General features: G+C 38.8%; 2 protein-coding genes across 3 annotated transcripts; both read left to right on the top strand.

Moving 5' to 3' along the window:
* Positions 1–3960: 3960 nt before the first annotated feature.
* Positions 3961–7218, top strand: bet1l (Bet1 golgi vesicular membrane trafficking protein-like; the record flags this gene model as incomplete). Its single annotated transcript, XM_079248866.1, has 4 exons — positions 3961–3979; positions 5038–5123; positions 5650–5706; positions 6091–7218. The coding sequence occupies 4 exons, from the start codon at positions 3961–3963 to the stop codon at positions 6256–6258; spliced, it is 330 nt and encodes a 109-aa protein (XP_079104992.1). The 3' UTR covers positions 6259–7218.
* An 875-nt stretch (positions 7219–8093) lies between these two features.
* Positions 8094–25544, top strand: deaf1 (DEAF1 transcription factor; the record flags this gene model as incomplete). 2 transcript variants are annotated; one of them, XM_079255722.1, is made up of 13 exons in its annotated part: positions 8094–8329; positions 11545–11642; positions 12848–12974; positions 13090–13239; positions 15227–15366; positions 15492–15557; positions 16160–16204; positions 17006–17129; positions 17690–17824; positions 19822–20114; positions 20208–20306; positions 22292–22378; positions 25148–25544. In XM_079255722.1, 13 exons carry the CDS (start codon positions 8131–8133, stop codon positions 25247–25249), a joined length of 1665 nt encoding a protein of 554 aa, XP_079111848.1. In that variant the 3' UTR covers positions 25250–25544. The 2 variants fall into 2 exon arrangements, with proteins under 2 accessions (XP_079111848.1, XP_079111847.1); XM_079255721.1 differs by having other exon boundaries at positions 8131–8329; positions 22289–22378.
* Between the last annotated feature and the right edge of the window lie 385 nt (positions 25545–25929).

The raw sequence follows: 25929 nt of genomic DNA on the forward strand, positions 1-25929 counted from the left end.
GTCTCGTTTGTCAGGGACTCAGTAGAGGCCTTCCAGAAGCACGCAGACTCAGAGGCAGGCCTGAGCAGCAGATCTAGCCTTACCAGGACTCTCTAACTGTAAGAAGAGAAACACACAAAATGAGCAAAGCTTTGATGGAAAAAGGGTAGAAATGATAATTCAGTTTAGCTAAAAGATCAATACAGATCACCATGTGTGTTAGGGGTGGGAAATCAGATCGAAAAAAATCCAATGTTGGGATTTTTTGCTTAACAATTTTAAAATAGTTTTCTTTTTGTTAAAAAAAAAAAAAAAAACTTTTTTTTCAAACAAATAAAAATCCATAATAATTTTTTTTTTTGGTCATTTTTATTGTTTTCATTGATCTTTTTAAATTTTTACTTTTTTACTTCTTGGGCATTATATCAGTAGAATAATGATCTGGCTACTGTGTTGTTTTTTTTTAATAATTAAAATTAAGAAAAATGACTAGCAAAACAAGTTTTATACATTTCTTTTGGTTTTTAGTCTACAAAAATCAGAAATATTGAAGAACTCTGAGAATTGCAATTTAAATCAAATCGGGACGAAAGCATATCATCACAGGGCTAATTTGTCACATCCATGAAATCTATGCATCACAGCTGAACTTATTGTGACCTGCCTGATATTTTTCTGCTAACATCATTATCATAATGAGCTGGTCAGATAAATAAGAGGTTAATCAAATGTTATGTTAAGTAATCAACTCCTGCATTCCACTGCCATGTATGACATCAGTTTTCTGAGAATCCTTTCGAAGGGTGATTGTAGATCCTCTTTTGTAATGAGATTGTATCATCATGATTCTGCATGAAAACAAGATAATAAGATCACATAATTCAGCTCCAAGTAATATTCAATTAAGTCACAGACAATTTTGTGATCAGATGCGAGAGTGCTCTTGACATCATTTCAAAGTCTGCAATTAGTTTTGCTTTATGGCTTAATGATGAAGCGAACCAATTAAAAAACACAAAGTGATGGACAGAGGTTTGAGTCATGTAAATTTTCCATCACACACATCTGAGCCATCTAAGCTTCCAGTAATTTACTCTAACTCCAAGCATGCAGTGGCAGCACTCGAAGGCAACACAATGGCAGTACATATTAAATAGAGACAGAAAAATCAGAACTAATCTATCGGAAAGTGTCTTGCAAGAGGGAATCACAGAGAAAACAGCTTGGCTGAACCCTGGCTAATTGAGCTGTTAGTGGAAAAGGTTCCATTTTCTACTCACAGTTACCAAAAACAACCTGTGAAATAACATTAGAGTGACTGAGCCTGACCGTGATGAGGTGTTGTGTTGACTTTTTTGTATGTGCTTTTATGTTTGTTCCTCTCAGGTTGCGACCTCTGTACCTTCAGCCGTAAGCTGTGTCAATCAGTCAGCCCAGGCTTAATCTGAGCGAGGGAGAAGCAGCCTGTTCAAGGCTAAAGGAGGGAGAAAAAGAGCTATGGAGGGTAGAGTAGGATGAACACAAGTCATGACTGTCAAATTAGTGAATAAAGCTTTGCTGTTCACTGTACACAGCTTTATCTGGGATTGTAACGGTGTAAATACATGCATATTACTTCTCATAATATGAGGCTCAGAAGGAGTGTAAATCTTCACAGAGAGGAAGCTTTAACAAGGTCATCTGAATTTTTATTGGAGAGATTCTCCAGTGATCTTCTGCTAATTAACCAATCATCACAGCAGTACAAGAAACCACACATTTTCACTGAAACCCTACTGACAACCAGTCATTTCTGATTAAAGGACAGAAAAGAAAGAAAATAAGTTCTTTTATCACTAAACAGAGAAAAAGAAAGGCTTTACTTACAGAAACTTCCCCCATCGCCTCCTGTTAGCAACAGCAGGTATTAGTGGCAGTCCGATTACTCTGAGCAGCGTCACAATCACAGCTCCAGAAACAGCCCATAACCCAGCCACAGCTCCACAGCCACAACTCTGCACACTTGCTGCAAGGCGACAATTTACTCCACAAAACTAAGCGCTTCTTTCAGAAATTCACTTTGACCTTCAGCAAGCTGACAAGAGGCACAAGCAGTGCTCCATCGGAGGAAAAAAAAACAGAGCTGGCTAAATGATTATCTGAGGAAAGCCTTCCTTAATCTAATTAGACAATCTGTGGCTTCAGTGAGTGCCAGAAAGACTGCTGCTGCTCCTGCAGCTCCTCCTGCTGAGAGGGACGCATCAGGTCCACACACACACACGGTCTGAACACACACACAGCATCCACACCTGCTGCAGCTCCTCCTTCTGAGAGGTGCACACATGGATTTGGAATACATTCATAACACCTTTACTTGTTGTTGTTAAAGTTCCTTCTGTGTACTATCAGATCTACATGGAGTTCGCTGAAGCTCCTGCAGAACTAAGGTGACTTAGGAAAAGGATGGACTGGGGTCCATGTAAAGTCAGATGGTCAGAGCCCTCCAAAAACCAAGAAACATCCACCAGGAACTCACAGATTAAACTGAGCAACAGGCTGAAGGTCCGAGCTTTTCTGTGACGGCATACTGACTCTACTTTACAGTTGGTTTCATTTGTCACCCACATGCACATAACTCACACCCCCAGCAGTGATGTAAACTGACGTCAGGTGGCACACACACACGTGACCCTTACAAACACACATGGGTGGATTACAACACTTAGAGATCCAGGAGGATTAACTGAAAGTACACATGCAGACATTACTCTTTCATTTTTGTGTTCGAGTATTTTTGTATTCCAAATGAGCCATTGTGACCTTTCACCTCACATTTTAAAGAAGACCATCCTAGATGTCATTTAAGTCCTCCATCCACAATTCTTCCAGGAAGTAGCTATTCATCCTCACAGATTCTCTAAGGTGACTGATGTCTGTCACATTAACTGTCTTGATAAATTCACTCTGCATGAACTGATTTGTAGTTGGAGTTACACATGTTGATATGAAATAACACAGTCAGGGTTTGGTGTGTGTGTATGTGTGCTGCCTCCCAGTGTCTCCACACAGGCAATGCACTGGACACAACAAAACGAGCCTGGTGATCTGTGGTTGTAGTGCTGTTGCATTGCAGTGGTGGACAGTATTGCAGCCAAAAGGAGGGAAGTAGTCAGGATGATATGATCAAATGTCTGAAGATGTTTGATTTGCTTTAACACTTTTAAAACAATTTATTACATTGCATTATTACGTTTAATTTAAATATCGCTTACAAATTTACAGTTGTAGTAAACAAACAACACTGTTTTGGGACACAAAAAATTTAAAGCTATATGGACTTTATTATTAGCCTTATGTTACTTTATGTTTCATCAGTTATTAGAATTATTTGTTCCTTTAGAGGATTAATTAAAATGAATTGAAAAAAAGAAAATCACAGTAATTTATGAATAAATAAATATGCTACTTCATGCTGTTTTCATAGGTGGGTTACACTTCTAGAATGAAATGTTTTCAGCAGTATGCTGTAGATTACTTACATGAATATCTAACATTTAGCTATAACTTGATAATTTCATAGTTAAACAAAACATGACATGATGGTGGATGATAATAACCTAATTTTACAATACGTTCCAAAACAACCTTAAGAGCTCATTTTGGGAAAATAGAACGAAAAAAAAAAACCTGCATTAAAAAGTACATTTTCTCTTAACTGAAATAAAAACAACATTTAAGTTAATTTCTTTTGAGCTACATTCTATTGAGTAATGTGTAATTAATCTGCAATTTAACACATAAACTAACTGCTTGCAGCTTCAGAATTGTGTTTATGGCGCCATAGTTTCAGATTAATTGGAGTTACCATGGCAATTACGCTGATTGGGAAGTTGATTGCGTCAATGGGTTTTTCTACGCATGCGCACAAACCCAAACTAACGTCAGCTCCGTTGTGATCACGTGATCCGTACAGCTGATCGTGACATCACCATACTCAACATCATGGCGGATTGGAATAGAGGTATAATATTTTTTACACGTATTCATTTGTTAATATCGAACTTGTTTTTGTCTCTGACAGCACAGAGTGAATGTTTTATCCATGTATGGATGGAGGGTTAAACTGGAGCAACTTTAACAAGGCGCGTGTGATCAGACTTCTTTAGTTAATTAAGATTTGCTGTTGATTAAGCTAGCTGTTAGCAGCTAACTGGCTTGAGTTGTTTGCTTACAGCTTCACTTTCCTAACTTGTGAAAAAGCCAAACTAAGGGAAGTTAAAAGATTAATATTGTTACAAACATATGTAAAGTTAAACTAAGTAAGTGTCGCTGGTGCTGTCAGTTAAGTGTATTTTATGCTGGTTTTTAATGAAAGTTAACGCTACTGAAAGGAAACCATCAACTTTTGGGGCAGTATCAATTTAGGCAGTATCAACACAGTTTTTATCATAGTTTTCCAATAAAATAAACATTAGGAGAGATTGGGACATGACAATCACTCTTGACAAGGATCAGACCAAGCTTATGTTTACAATTGCTTTTGCAGTGTTCTTGAGTTGAGCTAAATTAACATCGTTCTCGTGAGGACACGTAATATGGCATAGTATACACTTTTAAAGTTGGTGTTTTTAAACAGGTTCACAAATATATTCAGATAAAGGAATATTTTCATCCCAAACTATTTGCTCGCGGTTATTTATATCAGTCACTGTAAGTGCTTTTAGAAACCAATTGGAATGTTTTATCTTTCCTAAAGAAGTTGAGAAAGGAGCAATAGAAGCTCCATCATGTATAGTAAAAGTCAACATGCACATGTCATGTGTGCTACATGTCATATCAGTGTATTTACAATAGAATTGTTCTGAAACTGATCATTTTTTCCTGTTTGCTTAGTTTATAAATACATATTTTATTGCAAACGAGGTTGCTAAACAAAGCACATCACTTATCATTAGCAATGTCACAAGTACTTATTGTAATTACTTAAATTGTTAGGTTCATTTATTCAACAACTGCAAGTCTGGACCATCATTTCTAATCTTGTGCATTATTTCTAATCTTCTGTTTGTGTATTTTAAGGCCATGGCTCTGTTGATGACATGCTGGATGCTGAAAACAAACGGATCGCTGAGAACCTCGCTACCAAAGTCTCCCGACTGAAATCTGTATGTAACAACCAGCTATAAGTGTCCACTACTACGATTATAGAAAATAGCTTTTCTGGATTAATTTAGCTTCTTTAGTCAGTTAAATGTGTGAGTTAAATGTTCCTAAGTCATTTGCCATTTGACAAGCATAACCACTATAAGTTGCCTGTTATTGTGTTGATATATAGGAATTAATTGGTGAGAATGACACGTCATTTTGTGTTTCTGATGACTGAAATGTGATTATTGACTTTTAGTTCTTGAAGGAGACATGTGTCTTTGTTGTTGTAGTGCTAAAATGATGGAACTAGCTGCCTCTGCATGTTTATTACATGACAATTTAAGCAATTCTTTATTTAAATTGTTTTAAAGCTCTTGACTTCCACATGATATTTGAGCTTGATTACATTCTTTCTTCTATCTGTAGTTTGACATTGAAATGATGTAATTTGATGTTACATTTCTTTACTTTCCTCAAAGGATTATATAAAGTTGTCCTAGATGCGGTTATTTTAACACAGGCTTCTTTCTCTGGGTCTCACAGTTGGCTTATGACATTGACAGAGAAGCTGATGATCAAAACGAGTACCTCGACAACATGGCAAGTCCTTCCTTTATTAACCTAAGAAGTGTTAAATACAGGTATTTATTTGTCTGTGGATGTCAATTACATTTAAAAGCAGCACATCCAGTTGACCTTAAATTTATAGCCTAGCTGGAGCTGTAGTTTTTTTTTTTTTTTAAGACTTGGTTGTTTTATTTTCATAGAGGCTGTTTCCCTGTGACTCTAAATTCACAACAGAGATTGCTATGCATTCAAAGACATTTAAGTTAAATAATCCAAATAATAAAAATCAGCAGAGTTGGTGTTGATAGGTAGTTGTCTTTTTTCTTCAATTATAAAACAGGAGAAGAGATTTATCAGTGAGAAAGATGATTGACATACATGACATAAAAACCAACCTTCTTCTCATCACTCTTTAAGGATTCAAACTTCCTGAGCGCCACAGGCTTGCTGACTGGCAGTGTGAAGAGATTTTCCACCATGGTCCGGTCTGGGAGAGACAATCGCCGCCTCCTCTGCTATGTTTCCATGGGGCTGGTCCTCGTATTCTTTTTGCTTTACTACCTGGTTTCCAGGATCCAACGCTGACTTGGAAAAACAGAAACCCATCAGGATGTGGAGCTGAACCTGTAGAGACTATGCATTTATATCTGCTAGAGCTTATGACATTATAACATTGTTTTCTCATGTAAAGGAACAGACCAAAGTAAGAAAAAAAACTTGAATGAGACAGAAAATATTAAGCTGACTTGATGCTCAGTAGTGGACATGAACTGTCTAACCAGGGGAAATTTGCAGTTTCAGATAAGATTCTGGAGTCTCAGAGAAAAAAAATCCTCTGCAAAGGACTGGTTTTGTTCTTTCCTGCAGCAGCCATGAAGCCCAAATCTGGGCTAATACAGATGCAGGTCAAGTAGGAGTGTTAAATGTTGAAGTTACCCTAAATGTGATTCATAATACATTACCTATATGTCAGCTTCAGACTGTACTATAAAGCATTTTTAGGTCTTTTTATATCAAAATTTGACAAAATGTGCATGATTTGGGGGAAAAGCAGAAGTGAAAGGGTGACAAAGTGCAACTGAAAGATTTTTTTTTTTTTTTTTGCTTGTTTGTTTTCATTCTTTTAAATCCTCAGTGCTGTTATGAGGGTGAGGTTTAACTTAAAGCACATGTAACTTCCTGTCAATCAAGTCAAAACAAACACATAAGTAAAATGGTTCGTGTACCGATATATACACTTCCAGTTAAAAGTTTGGATACACTTTTCCATTAGACACAATGGAAAGGTGTGTCCAAACTTTTGACCTGTACTGTAATTTAGGAGGGTTTGTCCTGAGGAACTGCGATTTAATGTTCTACTCTTATTTTACAGTCAGTGAAACAGTAAAGAGATTAAAAAGGGTTGCATAGAGTTTTAGATCAGCTGTCAGGACAGCGGATCAACAACAGCATGATCAGCATTACATTGAATTTTTCATACATATAAATAGTTTAACTGCAGAGATGGTGATGGGAATTGTTTCACATCGTTGTACATTAAAATGATTTGCGATTTACTGACAAAAGCTAGGTTCTGTTGCATTTTGGTAAAATCTTTATTAAAAATGTGCATATATTTATTTTCACACCAGCTATTTTGATAAATAAATGGTACTAAGTTAGAAATCAATAAAACAGGTATTACATATTTTTGTTTCTCTATGTTCTCCATGTCCTTAAAACACAAAAAAGATGCTTTTTTTTTTTTTTTTTAAATTACTGGAAACTTAAACCTCAAAGAATATTTGTAATGTATTTCTTTTTCTTTTTTTTTTTTAATCTTTTGCTGCATTACTTCGTGGAAATTCGTGTAATTTCGGCTTTCTCCGGCGTACCACCACTGAGTGGGTCCGCTCCTTTTTGTTCAACCGGACAATGAGCGTTGGATGAGAAGTTTGCCACTTAATGGGTGGAGAGAGTGCCAGTGGAAAGAGCTCGTGCAATATGACATGAACATAACTTCCCTGCTTAGATCAGCTGAAAATAATAATAAAATCAGCACATTTAGGAATCAAATAATACAAAGCTATCCACTGAACTTAAATAAAGGCAACGCGTCATTTTTATTGAGAAGAGGCAGTCTCGCCACACCAGCCGTCGGATCTGAGAGGGTCATCCGGCTGATCCGCTCGTTTCAATGGAGTGATAACTCCGCCCACCCGGGTTGCCCGACTGTGAATGGTGCGTACCCAGTGAAAAAAAAAAAAAAAAAACAGGCAATGAGCGACCTTCTCTCTGGGTTAGCTCGCCTCACTTATTTGCATTCCCTTACAAATATCTTTGCAAATATCTTTGATTTTGGCTGTTACTTTTTATTACGAATCCACCGTCACGCCTGCGCCCGGTTCGGCTGAGCTCGGACCCTGCTATTTCCCGCGGCTGCTCGGACACGTTCGGCTCTTGTCGTTTGGCAGAAGAATGGACGAGGCAGACTCGGCCACGAAGGCGCTCGGGCTGGATGAACCGCCCATCGGCGGGCCTTCGGTGGAACAAGTGGGCTCGGATACGGAGTCGGAGGCCGAAGTTACCACGATGTCTGTGATGGCGGAACCGGGAAACATCGACCTGGGAGCCGAGTCCCTGCCGAACCCAGACGAGGCCGAGGCTGCATTTGCAGGTAGGCAGCAGTAGGCCGATGCTGCTACGGAGGACCCCAGGAGGAGCGTGATGGTTATATTACGCTTGTCAGCCCCAGGTTTTAGATCAATTAAAAGTTAACCAAGAGCTTTTCTCACATTAAGATACAACACAGAGCCTTTAAATAATAACGATTACTGCTTATTTGTAGACTGTACCTCCAAACTCTGTTTAATTATTGTATCATTTGACAATATCACTGTCATTAAAGGGTCCACGTTCATCTTCAACAGCTTAAATAGTATTTACAGATTCGCCTGTGATAAACATTCAGAACTAACAAACATCAGTTCAAGATATTTTTGCAATGTTCTGTAATTTAGCAGTAAAGTGAATTTACTTAATTAAATCAATCGAGTAGCCTACGTGTTGGGGGAGGGTTTCTGTCACAAACACAAACAAGCAGAAGTTGCACCAACAGGACAGAAGCAAGTTTTCCTTCCTAAATGTGTACAAATCCACGTAAAATAAAAATAAATAAATAAAAATGCGGACTGGTGATTTTATTGGTGTAGTCCAGAGGTAGGCAAGTTTGTTCTGAAAGAGCTGCACTTCTGCAGGCTTCACCTTCAAATAAAATGGATTTACCAGCTTTATCAAGGCATTTCTGCTCTGTGACCCAGTCATTTGAATCAGGTGTTGAAGCAAGGAAACATCCTAAACCTGCAGGACTGTGGCTCTCTCGGACTCAACTTGTCCACCTGTGGTCTGAACATTGTCTCCATCATGTGCTAAAATGTCTGATATTTAGTATTTTTTTGGTGCAGAAAGGTTGTGTCAGGGGTCAAAGATGTTAATTTTATACCTAAAAGTTAATGTTAAAATGCTGACTCCGCTGCTAAAATATATGACTGGACTGCTTAGTGTTGGCTAAAAAGTTAAACTACAATTTTCTTGTATAAAAATGTACTATTGCATTTATTTATTAGTCATAACATGTAAACCATTGGGCTGCCCATGGTCCAGTAATCTGCATGGTTTGCTTGCATGGTCCTGCTGAAGAGCTATTGCAGAACAAAAGGCTGAAAACCTTGTTATATAGAACTGTGTTTAAATACACAGTTCATTACGTCCCACCAACCTAAACACTGTGGACCATATACACTCTTTCGTGGCAACAGTAATCCCAGATTATCTTCTTTCAGTAAAGTAATGAGCCTGGCACACACTTCAGAAACCACTCAGGAATGACTTAAGCAACATGTACGACTCATAGTTGATATGAATGAAAGCATTTACAGCTTTGCTTTTTCCACATTTTGTCATATCAAAACCCTATTATTGCCTCCCGCAAGGAGGTGGCTGTGGTTGTGTTTTTATGTCAGCAACTTTATGCAAAAACTCCTGGACAGATTATTTTTCTGATAATGGTCTTGGTCTTACTTGGATTCCATTTATTTTGGGAGTGATTTTGAAGGATCTTCATCATTGCAAGACAAACCAATTATTAGTAAATACGTATATAACTCCACAATAAATGGTCAGGGAGCTTAGTCAAAAAAATGCAGAAGTACCAAACAAGTATTACAAGATATCAACAATGGATCTGGATCCTGCAAAATTCTGGATATAACAATCCAGAAAAATTCTTTGGAATTTTTGTCACCTCAAGAGAAAAATTAAGATATAAACAACCAACAAACACCACAATATAGCTGAGACACTGTAGATTCAGTATCAATGTATAGGAATCTAATAGTGCAGACATGTCCATCTCTGGTCCTTTTAATTATCTTAATTCAAGTTAATCGTAAAAGCAGCATCACAGGGATCTTAGAGGATTATAAATGGGTATACTCTGTATATCCGCATATACCCTGCACTACACCACTGCATTTAATGGAAGCCATGTGTGTTGGAACAGGGATAAATTGAAAACCTGCAGGACAGCAGCCCCTGAAAACAGACTTTTGACTACAATGATGGTGGATTCAGCTTGTTCAGCTGTGCAGGTTTCCATGATGGACATGGTGTTCTCGAGGTTACACCAGTAAGAGATTGTTTGTCTTCACCTTCCATGTGAAAGTTTTGAAAACAAAAAAAAACAATAAAAACTTTGTCTGGTTTTTAGCTAGTTGACTTCTTTTCTGATGCACACACTGTCCTCTGATGAAAGTGTGGTCGCCTGTATGTGCATGCAGGTGTCTGTGTATGGTATCAGGGCAGACATACTGTATACATGTATACATACATGTGTATATATATACGGTTGTGTGTGCTGCTATAGTCCAGTTGCAAGTGATACATTTCCTGTTCAGCCATCTTTGATAAGAACAACCTTTAAAATTAATTCTACAATGTTCAGAGTATAAGGTAGCAAAACAACAATCTAGTCCCTAATAACTCAGCGCGCTAACATTTTAGGAATGAACCCCTTTTTGCTGGTTGCTTTGTGTGTGTGTGTGTGCATGCGTTTGTGTGTATGTGCCTGCTTGTCTCAGTGGGAAACAGGCAATTGGGGGGCTGAGTCTGCTGCTAACTTTGGAAGCACAAGGAGAGCATTTACAGAGCAGTTTCAAGGGGAAAACATAATCAAATATATCATAAATTATGAATGGCAAATTCGAAGTATTCAATAAAATTGATTTCTCGTCCAGCCGTTAGATGCCAGCAGAAAAAATAGTTTTAAAAATTATTTTAACATTTTCTGTATCTGACCTTTTTGATTTTTTTTCATGCTGCACCTTTTAATGTGGATTGTTCTGTGTTGTATCATCACAACTTGCAGTTAAACTAAAGCCACATGAATAGAAACAACACATGCAACGCTTGGCAAGTTGAACCTAATTAGGTCAGATTTACACAAAGCATCTATTAAACAGCTGCAATGTTGCTAAACATTGTAATAGAACAGCTGTGGAACTTATCATTGTGCGGTACTAAGGAGGAAACAAAAGGTGATGCAAAAGCATTGTTTTTCTTTTCCATCAAAGTTAATTAAATATATCTTTAAGTCAGTCGGAACTCTGCCATTTTTTTCTTGCAGGTTGCAGAGAAGTTGATTTTTCAATATAGTGTGCCTGAAGACTCAGGTCCAAGTGTTTAAAGTGTTTTTATTAATAACCATGGTGTGACTTGCACTAAAGGGCAGGGATATGAGCCCGGCTGCACTGACAGGCTGTTTGTGGGGGGGAGCAGCAGATAAATCTGAATGTTTAAGTGTCCACCTGATCATTTGAATCTCTTGTGGATCAGGCGTGACAACAGTGACAGTGAGGGATGTTCAAGCTGCAGAGGACAACGTTTTCACCTCAACAGTTGCGCCGTCTGGAACTCTTCCTGAACATGTGCTGGTAGGTAACACAGTGGTGCTCAGATGGCTGCACATGCTCAGTCTGTTCTTTTTATTCACAGAATATACTGAAAGATTGTCTCATAGATAAATAATCATGTTAGAGGTCAGCCTCTCATCTTGAACATCCTCATCTTGTTTGATGTTTCAGCAGGTGTTTGGCAGCTTAAATGACTGCCAGTCTTTTTTTTTTTAAATTATTTTCTTTAACTTCACTGTCCCCAGCTGATAAATGCAGCTTCTCCTCTTATATTTCACACGTTTGTACATGTTCACAGCTAAATTCATCAATGCTCAGTTTTTGTTTAAGTAGTTGTTTTTCATGTCAAACCTTATTTTGGGGGGGGTTTAGATGTGACATGGAAAAAAATAGAAGCGAAATAGATATTTACAGTGTTTGTTAGAAAGGTTAGATTGCATTAACCGATTTAAAAAGATTTTATCCTCTAGGTGGTAAATGACAAAACAAAGAAACTGTTTTCTCTTTGTCTACTTTTAGTTTTAGACTTTTCTAACTTTGGAGGACAGAAACTTCTAAATTCAAACATGACACAGAAATATAAAAATGGCACAACAGACCAAGAATCTGCAAATAAATTACACCAAACACATCTATGAATTTATAAAATGTGACAAATTGACATTTCTTTGTGATTTTAGTCATTTAACTGTATGAATACCTTTATTTATGTACTTTGCCATTTTTTCAGTTGTATTTATTTATTTTATTATTGCTTTTTTTTATTTTTATTTTTTTTATTTCATCATTAATGGTGTGTCTTTTGCTCTATCCGCACTGGATGAGCTTAAGTAATTCTGCTACAGCTGTTTATTGTTTCCCAAAGCGAATATGTCTGCACATGCTGTCCTTTTCTATTCCATGTTTACAACATAGACAGATCTTTTAAACAACCCAGGAATGCAATCCTTTCACCACACTGGCAGTCAGTGTTGCCACAAGTGCTGTTTTGCAGCTGTGTTTCAATAAACTTTGAAACAAACACAAAGTAATAGAAATATATATTATTTGTATACTTTACTGGTACATTAGTTAGTTGTTTGAGCCATTTTTGTATTTCTGTATGTTCATTTGAACTGTTTCAGTCCTCCACTGAACTGTTTGAGGTCAGCTGTCAAACAGTAGCTGGAAAATGTCTTTGCTAAGTCACAACTGTGTTTTGTATATTTGTGAATGTGTGTTAACAGAGTGGCAGGACCACTCTCCAGCTGAGTGAGGGTCTCAGCACCCAGAAGGCCACTCTCATTGTGGTTCATACTGACGGCAGCATCGTAGAAGCTACTGGCCTCAAGTCTGCTGCCACCATCACATCAGGTGAATCTGTGTGTGTGTGTGTGTGTGTGTGTGTGTGTGTTTGTGTTTGCCTGAGAAGCTGCTCATAAAACATGACCATAACTATAACTACTCCATGTTTCTGTTTATCCTCCAGGCCCGCAGACTCCTCCCACTCCACTTACTCCATCCAGCGACAAAGATTCCTGCTCCAAATACAACTGGGACCCCTCGGTGTACAACAATGAGCTACCGGTTCGCTGCAGGAACACCAGCGGAATACTGTACAAGAATCGACTAGGATCAGGTGATTTTAACACTTTTCACACAGTGTTCCTTCCTTTAACGCAGCGGTTGGCAACTAGCATATAGGCCCACTAACAATAATATCTGCCTACAAGATTATATTGATAAAAACTTATTGCAGGAGTTATTTGTCAGTGTGCAGACATGGTACTGTATACAGCATTGTGTTTAAAGAACAGCGTGGCCCCTTTAAGAACGGCTGAGCTACAGAGAGGAGAGAGAGTTGCACAGCATGTCAGCTGCGTCGGGAGCAGAGAAAGTCAGCAGTGAGAAATCACATGTTTAGCAGTGAATGTTATACTATAAGCTGTAGCAATGAACACAGGTCTTCTAGTTCCAGAAGAGTCTAGTGTCTGCTTCAAGGCCGCTGCGTGAAGTGAGTTTACCCCGAAGCTAGCTGCAGCGTCTCCTTCTTTCAGCCTTCCGAGCTGGTTTGGGGGCAGAAAGTTCAACAGCTGGGGGCCAACAGAGCGGAGTAGTGGTAGTAGTGGTTAGTTAACTGTCAAAGAAATGTTGCACTTCAGGATCAAAAATACCAGACAAAAAGACGAGAAAAATAACTGGTTTTGTTGGAGCTAAATGTTCATTTAAGTGTTTTTGTTCAGCTGGTAAAGCAGCTGTTTCATACACACAGTCAATTTCAAGGTTCAGACTTTTATTGTTCTATTGGTAAACAATACAGGTCAACAGAGCCCACACAATGTTAAAAATATGAAAACACTTACAGTTTACAAACAACATATTTTACAGTTTCAATTTAACTATAATAATATAAAATATATAACATATGATATATTAATAACTGTAGGAAATAAATGTTACGTAGTCCCAGCCCAAATCTAGTTGGTGACCCCTGCCTTAACGTCTTCTAGAGGTCAGTGTTCAGGGTCCAGCATGAGATCTGTGCAAAGTCCAAAAAAAAAAAAAAAAAGTCCAGTCTGTGCAAAAAAAACTATGAAAAGTCCCAAGCATTTATATGAGAATGTAACAAAAACATGAGAACAGCAATGTCCTCGTTATGTCTCATTTATAGTCCCTCTATGTATATAAATGGGTACGAAGGTTTCATTCGTCATATTTTCATGTACCCCTTCCAATTGTCATTGTAATTAGCCAACACATCCACCAGAGGGCAGACTAGAGCTCACCTTCAGCTTCAGACATCAGTTTCAGACAGTTGCAAACATGGTCATGGTGATAGTGATGATGTACATTCTTAGAAAGAGGTAGCGCATTACACAGCAGTGCTCTCTACAGCCACTAAATACAATGCAGCTTCTTCTTTGTTCCGTTTGTTGATCGCACATCAGTGATATCGCTCAACACTGCTCTCACGGTTTCTAATGGTACTACTCTGTTTGCTCTGTCAGCATAGGTATCTGCAAATAACGTGGTTTCCTTTTAGGAAGAGATACATTTACGTTTCCTATTCTGTTCCCGGTGGGTTTATTGACACAGTAACATATCTTGATTTTGACTCTTCTGTATTAATCTCACATGTCTCAGCTTTCTTTAAAGACCAAAATTATACACACCGCTCTTGTTGTGAAGATATGCTTAATTTATTTCGGCAGAACATTCAGGAAGAAGTTAAGCTTACTTGTGAACTGAAGCCTCTCTACAAACCTAATCCTCCAGATCAGGCCGGTTCTTGTTAAGGGCAGCTTTTAGATTCAGCTTAACTGTTTTTGATCGATTTTTCTCTGAGCTTCTTTCTGAATGGCCTTGTTTGCCGCTGCTCTGATAAAGACTTGTGGCATGCCTTCAATCTTTTCTTAAATGAATAAAATGCTTGCATGTCATCATGTACCCAGTTAAGCCCCATTGCCTCATTTTCAGGTCATGAATCATACAAACTGCAGACATTCAGAATGACAAGATGAAGCCACTCTAACCTCAGAAACAAAGGGATGAAATATGATTTCATTCTTCCATTCAGGAAGTAAAGTAAACTCATGAGTATTTTACCGTCCTTTTGTGTTGTTCAGGGGGTAAAGGCCGTTGCATCAAACACAACGAGCAGTGGTTCACTCCTACCGAGTTTGAAGGCCTAGCAGGAAGAGCAAGCAGTAAAGACTGGAAGAGGAGCATCCGATATGCTGGCAGACCTTTGCTCTGCCTCATACAGGTAGTAAACGTTACAAAAAAAAATCCCACTTACTTGAAAAAACTGAAATTATCTGACTCGTAGCGAAAAACTCTGACTTCAGTTTTGCCCGTACTGTAAACTTTGGTGTTTTTGTATGTTATCAGGAGCGGATCTTAAACCCACACGCTGCTTCCTGCACCTGTGCAGCTTGCTGTGATGATCTGGTACCGGTGAGTAAACAGCACTGGGATTATACATTTTCTTGTTACAATTACACTCAGAGAAATGTGTTCTGTGTTAATTAACTTCACAACACTATCCCTCCATCCACTTTCCACAACGCTTTGTCCAATTCAGGGTTTCAGGGTGGGTGGAGTCCATCCCAGCAAATAGCAGGTGAAACGCAGGGTACACCCTAGGCGGGTCGCCTGTCCATCACAGCATATTCCATGTATTCTCTCCTTTTCACCGCAACTCATCTATGTCATGCTTTACAGGCTAGAGAGCCATCTTTCCAGTTCAACGCGAGAAGCAAGAATTAATTCATTTGTGTGGAAGAAAAAGCTTATCATATTTCCCCACTCTAACACACCTCTAATAGTTTTGTGTGTGAGTTGCACTGATCCTTATGATGGAGTAAATATGCTGTTTTAATACCACTACTTATTGTGAATTCAAGTAATCGTGAGATCCTTAGCAGAAACAGGTTTTTATCTGGAAAAGACAAGTAAATGAATGAAACAGTGATTACATGAATCCTCTCCTGTGATCATTCAGGATGCTTTTTGGATGATTATGACATCAGAACTTTCTCTGCTTCTGTTTTTGGTAGGTTGCAAAGGAGGGAGACTCCCTGGCAGCAGAAAATGTCAACATGGTAACATTTTTCTCCTTGTCATTTTCTTCTTTTACTGGGAGTTAATTTGCCTCTGGCTTTTAGGATGTGTGTGTGTGTGTGTGTGTGTGTGTGTGTGTGTGTGTGTGTGTGTGTGTGTGTGTGTGTGTGTGTGTGTGTGTGTGTGTGTGTGTGTGTGCCTTGAACTATCCAATATTTCCCTTTACCTGTTATAAACACTATTTCATATCTTGATCAATCACTGTGATGGAGATTGCATTTCCATCAAAAATGCTCTTGTCCCAGGTTGAAACAAAGCTGATTTATTTTCTTTTGGTCCATTTAAAAAGTCTACGTTACTTTATTAACAATAATGAAAACTCTTACTGCTCCAGAAAAATCGTCACACCCTTTTAACTACTTTCTGAGAAGCTCTTTTCCAGCTGATGTTGTTTTCACTGTTTCCTGCTTTCTCTTCTATATATAGACAGCTTATGCTTCTCCACAGATGGATCAACCTGCAAGGAATAAAACGTATACATTTCTAGCGTTATTTGATGCTTCAGATCATATAACTATATTTTGCAGAATTCTCCGGTCTATTGAAATATACCTTTCATCATCACATCCATGTCAGTTCCGCCGCATACAGAAGGGTTACACTTTAGCTTTAAACACAGCTCAAGAACTGGTAAAGCAAACAGGCTGTGTGGGAAAATTAGCAGATTTTAGCAGAACAATGTGTTGCATATTGCAGAAAAACCAAAATGCCAAACAGGACTTTTTGTTGATCTGAATGGCATCATCTCTGGTTTGATGTGTTGCTATCGGTGTGTTTTGCAGACCGGCCCGGTTCGTCTCTTTGTCCCATACAAAAGGAGGAAGAAGGACAACGAGCCCCCTGGTATCCCTGCCAAAAAGGAACCGCCTTCCCCGAAGAACATCACACTGACTCCGGGGACCACATGTATGTCCCATGACTTCAGTCTGATCTACGATAGGAGGAAAGATTCAGTGAGAAGCTGTAACAGAAGCATTAATAAGGTTCATAGTTTAGATCCTGCTCAGGTTTTCCTCCAGGATTTACTGAAACTGTGGGGGAGGTTTGTGGAGTTATTTATCATTCTCTCACATTTGTGGTCAAGAAAGAACCACATGACCACTAACAGCGTCAGCACATCATCAGGGAACTGGCTTCAGTTCTTCAAACTATACACTAACAAAGTGGAGAGTTTTAGATCATTAAATGCCAAATGACAACAGGAAATATTCAGTAAAACAGTTTTCCTGTTAGTCAATTAGTGGCTAGCACACAAAATGAAATGGAAGTGACAAGTCACATAATCTAATTCAAGCGCATGAACTACAACTTGCTTTAATCATTATTAGGATATCACTGATCTGAATGAATAAAATATCAACATTTTCACACATAATTGTTTTAAAGTTTAAAAAAACTCAAATTAGTCCATTTAAACTTGAGTGACTGTTCAAACATTGCTGACACATCTGTTCTCCGTTGAACAGTCACTGTGACGCCAGCTGGACAGTTCACCACCTCCGGCACTCTGACCTTTGACCGACCTTCAACCGCAGATGGCACCACCGCTGCCATCATCTCAGACGTTGCAGCACAGAGCGAGATGTTTGCCAGCACCACAGGTGGGATCCTTCGCTGATGCAATTCATTCGCTCCTTCACCTGTAGTATATTTCTTTATTTTCAACCACATCTGGATTCAGACAGCTTAGAAGTAGCTATTAAGTAGGTTTTTTTTGTTTATTTTTTTATTATTATTTCACAGTAACATCTAATGCACAACAATCTAACCATTTTTACTTACTAATTTGTTGTAATTTGTTGGTCAGGCCAGCAATCAAAACACAAAGAAATGAATTTAATGTCTTTTCAACAAAGTCCTTGCTGCTGTTCAGCAGACATGAATAGCACAGTTTATTATTTTAAATACGCGTGCAGTGTTGCAAAGATATTGTCAACCTTGAGGGCATGTTACAAGTAAAACCAACACTTTACAGCTGTATAAAGCATCCATGCTTCTCAGCATTTCATCCGTTCGATCAAACGGACAATAGTTGATACAGATGATACAGATAAGGTTAAACCAAGACTAAAGCTAACTGAGTCTGTGATTGAAACCATTTCCTTTCACAATAATATTACTAACATAGTTTGCTCTGTTTCTAGTGTTGAAACTATATTTTTTAACTGAGTCAATATCTCAGTGGGTTTTCAAACTTGATGGAAATATGCCTGTGAAATTATTCATTTTTTGCTTTGACATCATAACAAAGAATTTTTCATTGTTGAAATAGAAACTTGATTCCAGTTTCCTTTTATGTGCCTAATGGTTGACATTAAAATTTTTAACGGCAGCATGGAGAGTTATGAAAGTTATGGAGGCTGAAAAGTCCCACAGGCTCCATTTGTATAGTAAAGGAGATAAGGGGGTGAAAAGAGAGACGAAAACAGAGAAAATGATAGAGCAAGACATGAGATTAGAGTTAATATCAAACTGACTTTTACTGGCTCAAGAGATCTCAGAGGAAAGACGGATGCTGAATTAGGCAATGTGAGGAGGCGCCTCACTGAGAAAATCTGCCAAAGTTTTGTAGTGTTGCTTTAACTTGATGCAGACTCATGATTTGCTTTGGAAAATAACATTTTCTGAACACAGAATGCAAAGTTATTCAAACCCCTGGATTTGAACACAAACTATCACAGGGAAATTAATGGTATTACATGAGGCCTCAAATTAATATAGTTTTTAGTTGTGTTAGACTGCAGCAGTCCAGTCTATAAGTAGCAACACAGCAAGAGGCTAATAAACTAATTCCCTTTAAACGCTTTCATTATATGCATGATACTCATGCAGATGGGCAGATATTTTTTCCATTTTCTTTCTATCCTCTTTCCTAAGCTCAGCACCTGCTGGATTCTTTACCATTTTAATGTCCAACTGTTTATTTGTCAACTTGAGAATCTAAACATTTACAACCCCTCCCCCACCAGCCCAGTCAACCCAGCATCAAAATGTTGCACAAAAAAAAAAGATTCAACAATATTATTTATTTAATTCATGATTTTATTTTATTTATGTATTCATTTATTTATTTAGTACAATTTCACATCACAACAGATGATATGGATGTGACACCACAGGTAAATAAGCAAAGCTTTATGAATTAATGAAACTTTATTTGAAAGCAATGTGGGGCGTGATTGACTTGAATTACATCAGTGAGAACGAGTGGAAAGGTAACATCGTGTACCCTCATACAGATCGCATCCATGTCATTTTACTCTTATCATAAACTGTCTCTGATTGTAACACTTTAATAAAATGACAAAACATGCAACACTGATGTATCTGTGAAAAGCTACATGTTAAATCCCTGCAGCTCGGTCGTCCACTACTACTGGTTTAACACACATCATATCTTCTATGTAGGTCAGGAGGAAACTCATATACCCTCACAAATCTGGATGTGTTTTGTTTGGTTAAACTCACCTAGTCTTTTATGATTGCAAAACTTACTGGTCTCTTTACTGTCTGACCCAGTGTGACAAAACAAGACATTTGGAGGCTTTATCAGGACATGTAACAGGATTTGTCCCATGTTTCCTCCTGTACCTTTCAGTGCTGACAGCATTACCAGCGTTGGCCGTGACTCCTCAGCCAATTCAAGCCAAAGTCGCCATGGCAGCAGCAGCGTCATCTCCGTCAGCAACACTGGTGACGAAGCTGGAGGTGGGGGCCATGGGGGGTGCAGGGACTGCTGTAAACGAAGGGCAGAAGAACACCTGGGTATACCTGGAGGAGCTGGCCAACACACTGATGAACAATGTGCAGCAGCTGAAGGCTCTCATCGAACAGGCCAAAAACTCTGCAGGGGACGCAGCAGGTGTCAAAGGTCAGGGAGGCAGGAAGGAGGTGAGCTCACACACAGACACTGGCTGAGATGATTGAAATAAACGTTACATAAATTCATTATTTATCTGTTTGTGTTTCTGTGTGTGTGTTCAGTGCGGGCTCACGCAGCCATTTCAGAACCAGCTCTCGTTTCAGCATCCAGATGACGCAGAGTCCAAGAGGAGCTCTGACATCACCGAGATCATCATTAATGTATGACACCGTTTTTTAAATTCACACTTAGCAAAATTTCTGAAGAAGTCCAATTTCACATCGTATTGGTTTGTAGTTTCTACTTGAAGGGAAAGACTTCATCCTACATCAGCCAGAATGCAAATGGTGAGCAGTTGTCCTCCGTCAGTTTCAGCCTCAACAGCTGCAATTTAATCACAATGTTGTTATTTCTTCTGTCCATCAAAATGAAAGTAACTTCTATTTTACTGGACCGCCATTTGCTTTGATTACAACAATATTAACTGCGGCATCGTTTCAGAGAACTTTTAAAGTTTTTCTCCAAGATCTTGTGGTGAAGGTGGAAGAGTTGGATCACTGCACCAACTCTTCTCCAGCTCATCCCACAGATTGGAAAGGTGTCTAAAGTAGCACTGTGGGACTTTCTGACCTTACAAATCTGTTCTTAAATCATTTTGATGGCACACTGATATTTGTCATGTAGGGGTTCAATTCACCTGAGCAATGATTCACTGTGGCAACACAACAATTAATATTTGTCATGTACTTTCCTGGCGTCGACATTTGTCTGCGGCATCCTGAGGCTAAGAAACTGCACCTCTCATTATTCTGTGCCACCGTGTTACAGCTGCGTTTTGCTTGATGGCACCACATCACACAGCAACAACTGGTTATCACACACTGGCTTCACTGAAGTGCACGCCGTGATTGACTCAGCAAAGAAATACCAAAGGACATTATTTGGGGCAGTGAAGGAAGGAAAGAGAGAGAAAGCTACACAGCAAGATATAAGGAAAAAGTCAGCATCAGACTGACATTTACTGTCTCAAAAAATGTCAGAGAAGAGACAGGATACAAGATGGTTGCTGAATTAGCCACCATTAGGGTGGCACTGCACTTCACTGTTGTGAAGAAGTTCTTCTTGGTCTCGACTTTGTGGCAAATCCAGATGTGAAGACGTCAGTACTCTCTTTTTACCCTGATGCTAACATGACTTTGTAAGATGGTAAATCTGAACTCATCGGACCACATGACCATCTTCCATTGCTCCAGAGAGCTAACTCCATGCTCCCTGGTACAACAAAGTCCTTTTTTGTGATTATCTTCACTGATAAGTGATTTTCTAAAGGCTACACAGCTGTTTAGTTCCCTTCAGGCTCTAACCTGTTTGCTTCGTCCAGTCCAAGTGTCTATTTTTGATGGGGAGTGTAATTTGTGCTTCAGACCCACAAAGGACATTATAATATCTCTTCATAGTTCGACTGGAACTCGTGTAATGTAAACCAGTCTTTTGTTCTCAATCATTGAAATAGATGTGTATTACACATAAAGGTGAGGGTTTTTATGTATTTGTGGTCAGATTGGTTGCACGATTGATTACCTCTGCCAAGGAGGTTGTGTTTTTGCTGGCGTTTATGTGTTTGTGTTCAAGATAACTCAAAAGGTTCTGGACGGATTTTCATGAAATTTTCAGGAGTTTTTGGGAATGTGAAAAGGAAGAACTGATTCAAATTTTGGTGGTGATCCAGATCACCTTTTGGATCCTGGAATCTTTTTTAAGGGATTCTTTAACATTGTGAGACAGGGCCATTTTCAACATTTGTGCACGTAACTCCAACGAAAATGGTCTGAGCACTTAGGAAAAAATACAGGACAAGCTTTCAACAGGTTGTAAAATGTATCAAAGACTGATCCAGGTAAATTAATCATTCCAGATACTATGATCCAGAATATGAAAAATAGGGGCCCTTCCATCATAGGAAGAGACCAAATAATTACAATATGGGGAGAACTGTGGCTCCTGGCAGAGGTTTGCGCTGTGTGAGTGTTTTTCTAGTTTTAAATTTGCAACCAAAAAGAGTTTAAATGAGAACTTGTTCCACAATGAGAGTGTTTATTCTGTGTCACTTCCTTGATAAAACATAGCAGACTACCAGGATGAAAATAATTCCCATACAGTAAATGTGGGTGCTATATTTAAACGATCTCCTTGTCACTTGCAGCAGATGTGTGTGAACTGTGGTCGGGTGGCGATGAGCGAGTGTACAGGCTGCCATAAAGTCAACTACTGCTCCACATTCTGTCAGAGGAAGGTAAGACTTGAGACCTGCATTTTCTACATATACAGTCATGAGTGTGTGTGTGTGTGTGTGTTTTTAAAATTCTGCACTTTGTGTTTTGACCTAAACATTTGGAAGATTAATAAATACCACCACAGTTGTTAAAAACTGTGGGTGGGTTGTCAAATCTGGGAATGACTGAATACAAATTAATTTGGACATTTTATTCCTTTTAATTCTGTTTCCAGGTTAATTGGCATCCAGCGGGAATGCTGATGTCATGCTGCCTCAGATTAACCTCATCACTACCTATAAATAAAAACTAGGAGCAATGCGCAGTTAAAGATTAACAAGGGCAATGCATTAATGATTAACTTTAAGCAATAAATGATGGCATTTTGAACCATAATTATTCCAAAACATTCCTTCATATTCATCTCTCAAATCAAAGTCTTTGATATCAAAGTAATTTTTTAATCAAAATTGATATTTTGTTTTCTTAAAAAACATGACAAAAACATGTCATAATCTACTTAATTTCAGTGTTGATACAATCAAATAAAATCATAAAATCCTGGTTTGATATTTGCATTGTGTCTAATCAGGTATTTTTATTCATCATAAAAAGTGAATCTAAAATGATAAATGAAAAATTTAAAGAACAAAACAACCAACAAATGTTCACATTTCACCGCAGATAACAGATAACAATAAGACTAACCAGACTAGATTGAAATAATTACCATTTTAATTCAGATTGCACTGAAATATTGGTGTAGAATGTGTGTAGCTGCAAATACATAAGGCTTGTATGCTTGTAAATGTGTTGTTTACTATAATAATTTTACAGTTATGTAGTCCACATTACAGACTTTACAGCCTTTTTTTTTTCGTTAATTCTAACCTGGAATTACAGTCTGTAAACTAGGCTTAGCTTTTCTTTTTCATTTAAAACTAAAGTTCGATCAATATGGCGGGAAGAAAGACGGTGAAAGTTCAGATTCTCATTAAGCACTTTATGTCAGAATTTTACAATTGGGGGGGGGGGAGGAAATTTTTTTTTAAAAAGTCTGGAATAAAATTAATTATAATTGAATATAAAAGAAATTAAAGCCCCAAGCGGCATCCATCGGGTCTTTGCCTAATGCCAAACCCTCCACCCGAGTCCTCTTTCTCATAATGCAACATGTTAAGGACCCACAGAGGCAGTAAAGTTTAATGGAGAAATACAAATCACATAAAGAGAAACAATTGGGCGAAAACGCCAAGATGGCGGACACCCTGTTGCCATGGTAACAGGTGCATAATTGAGTCTTTTGCTCGTCCTGGGTACATATACATGTGTGCTGAATTTTGTAATCCTAGCTCAAAGTAGACGCTCGGGCCCCCCCCCAAAATGTGTCCCCCCCCACAATACATATTACAATGCATTAAGGACCTACCAAATATGAATGATTTTAATTTTGGTGCAGGTCGCATGCATTTCTGCAGAGATATAAGCAAACCGCCTTTCATGGCGAGAAGGCTTTTTTCCATGGGTTGCCACGGTAACATGCTTTCTCCTATTGGAAAGATTTCACTAACTTTTGCTCCCCATCTTGTCATGAAGCTTCCTGCTGAGTATGGAGCCAATCGCATGAATCCCCTCAGACTAGTTCGTTCAAATACGATGCGCTTAAAGTGATAAAAATGGCATAAACACCAAGATGGCCGACACCCTTTTGCCATGGTAACAGGTGGTTAATTGAGTTTTTTGCTCGTCTTGGTTACTTATACATGTGTACCAAATTACGTAGCCCTAGGTCAAAGTAGGCGATCGGGCCCCTAGGCCCCCCCCCCCCCACAATACATATTAGAATGCGTTCAGGACCTACCAAACATGAATTATTTTAATTTTGGTTCCAATCGGATGTATTTCTGCGAAGATATGAGTGAACCGTGTTTCATGGTGAGAACGCTTTTTTCCATGGGTTGCCACGGTAACACGCTTTCTCCTATCAGAAAGATTTGAATAACTTTTTGTCCCCATCTTGTCACGAAGCTCCATGGCGAATGTGGAGCCAATAGCATGAATCCCCTCAGACTAGTTCGTTCAAATGCGATGCGCCCAAATTGACAAAAACGGGCAAAAAAATGGCCGCAAACGCCAAGATGGCGGACAGCCTGTTGCCATGACAACAGGTGTTGACTTTTCTACTCGTCTTGAGGTGGTAGACATGTGTACCGAATTTCGTCGTCCTACGTCAAACTAAACTTTTGAGACCCCATTCTAGGGGCCATTTTTGGCGTTTCTAGGGGGCGCCGTCGAGGCGTTTTCGCATTGGCGTGCATGCGGACCCTAGAATATTGCTATTTTCGCCGGGCGTGAGGTGTGTGCCAAGTTTTGTAACTTATTCATGGGGGCTAAGGGGGTCAAAAATGGCCGAGTTTTGCTGAGAACGAGGAGAATTATAAACATTTGGAAAACAATAGGGCCCTGTCATACTTCGCATGGTGAGGACCCTAATAAAAAACAAGCTAATAAAGATGAATAATTGGAAATAAATACATGAGTGTGAATGAAAGTAAATAAATATATTTGAAAAAAATAGAATATCTGCATAAAAACAAATAAACAAAGGCTGGAAGTTCTTTGAAGTAAGTTTGCAAGAGCCGGCATTAATGTGAGACATGAGACTGATGTATGATCTAACTTCACGAGTTCAGTATTACCTTGAGATGTTTGCAAACTTTAGATCCTGATGGTGAGTTTATGTTTATGTATGTTGAACAAAAACATGACATGTTATCGTTCCTCCGCAGGACTGGAAAGATCATCAGCACTCCTGCTGTCAGTCAGCAGGGGGCGTGGAAGTCCATGAGGAGGAGCCAATCACAACCATTGACTTGGACAAAGTGAAGTGACAGTAATGCAGCAAGTCCATGTCTGTCCCAAAACAAGACTTTGATGATGTCCTCCAGCTGCTGCAGATGCAGACAGTTTCACCACCAACAAAAGACTGCTGTTCAGTGTGATTTAGCTAAATATCAGCCACAATTCATCTCACTCCAATCCAGCTATAATCCCTTTCAGTCCAACGATAATCCCATTAAATCAAGTCCATTCTGATTCGTTGTCATTTGTCCAGTCCGATAATGTTGGGTTTATACTGGGATGTTGGGTGACGGTGAAAAGGAAAACAACCTTTTAACAGGAAGAAAAACTTCTAACACAACCAGACTCAGGAAGATCATCTGGCTCAGCTGGAAAAGGCAGGAAAGAGGGGTCCACCTGCACAGTAACCCAGTACCAGGGACACCTGTTGAGAAAGAACAAGTTAATCACAATAATGTCAGTAAATCATCTTAAGTGCATCATGGAATGTTCCCCAGCAACCTCGGCCTATAACAGCCTGTAAGACTCACCAAGTCAGACTGAACCATAAGATTTATTAAGAAAAGAGAAGTTTAAAACCTGATCATGAAGCTAAAGAGCATGTTTACTTCCCAAACCCAAACTGGAAGCCGGTTCCAGTCTGGGAACTGAAGGTTCTGCTGTTCTACTCTTTGAGACTCCGGGAACCACAAGTAAACCTGGAATCTGA

Source organism: Telmatherina bonti (genome assembly GCF_933228915.1).
Source record: "Telmatherina bonti genome assembly, chromosome: 2".
Taxonomy (NCBI): domain Eukaryota; kingdom Metazoa; phylum Chordata; class Actinopteri; order Atheriniformes; family Telmatherinidae; genus Telmatherina; species Telmatherina bonti.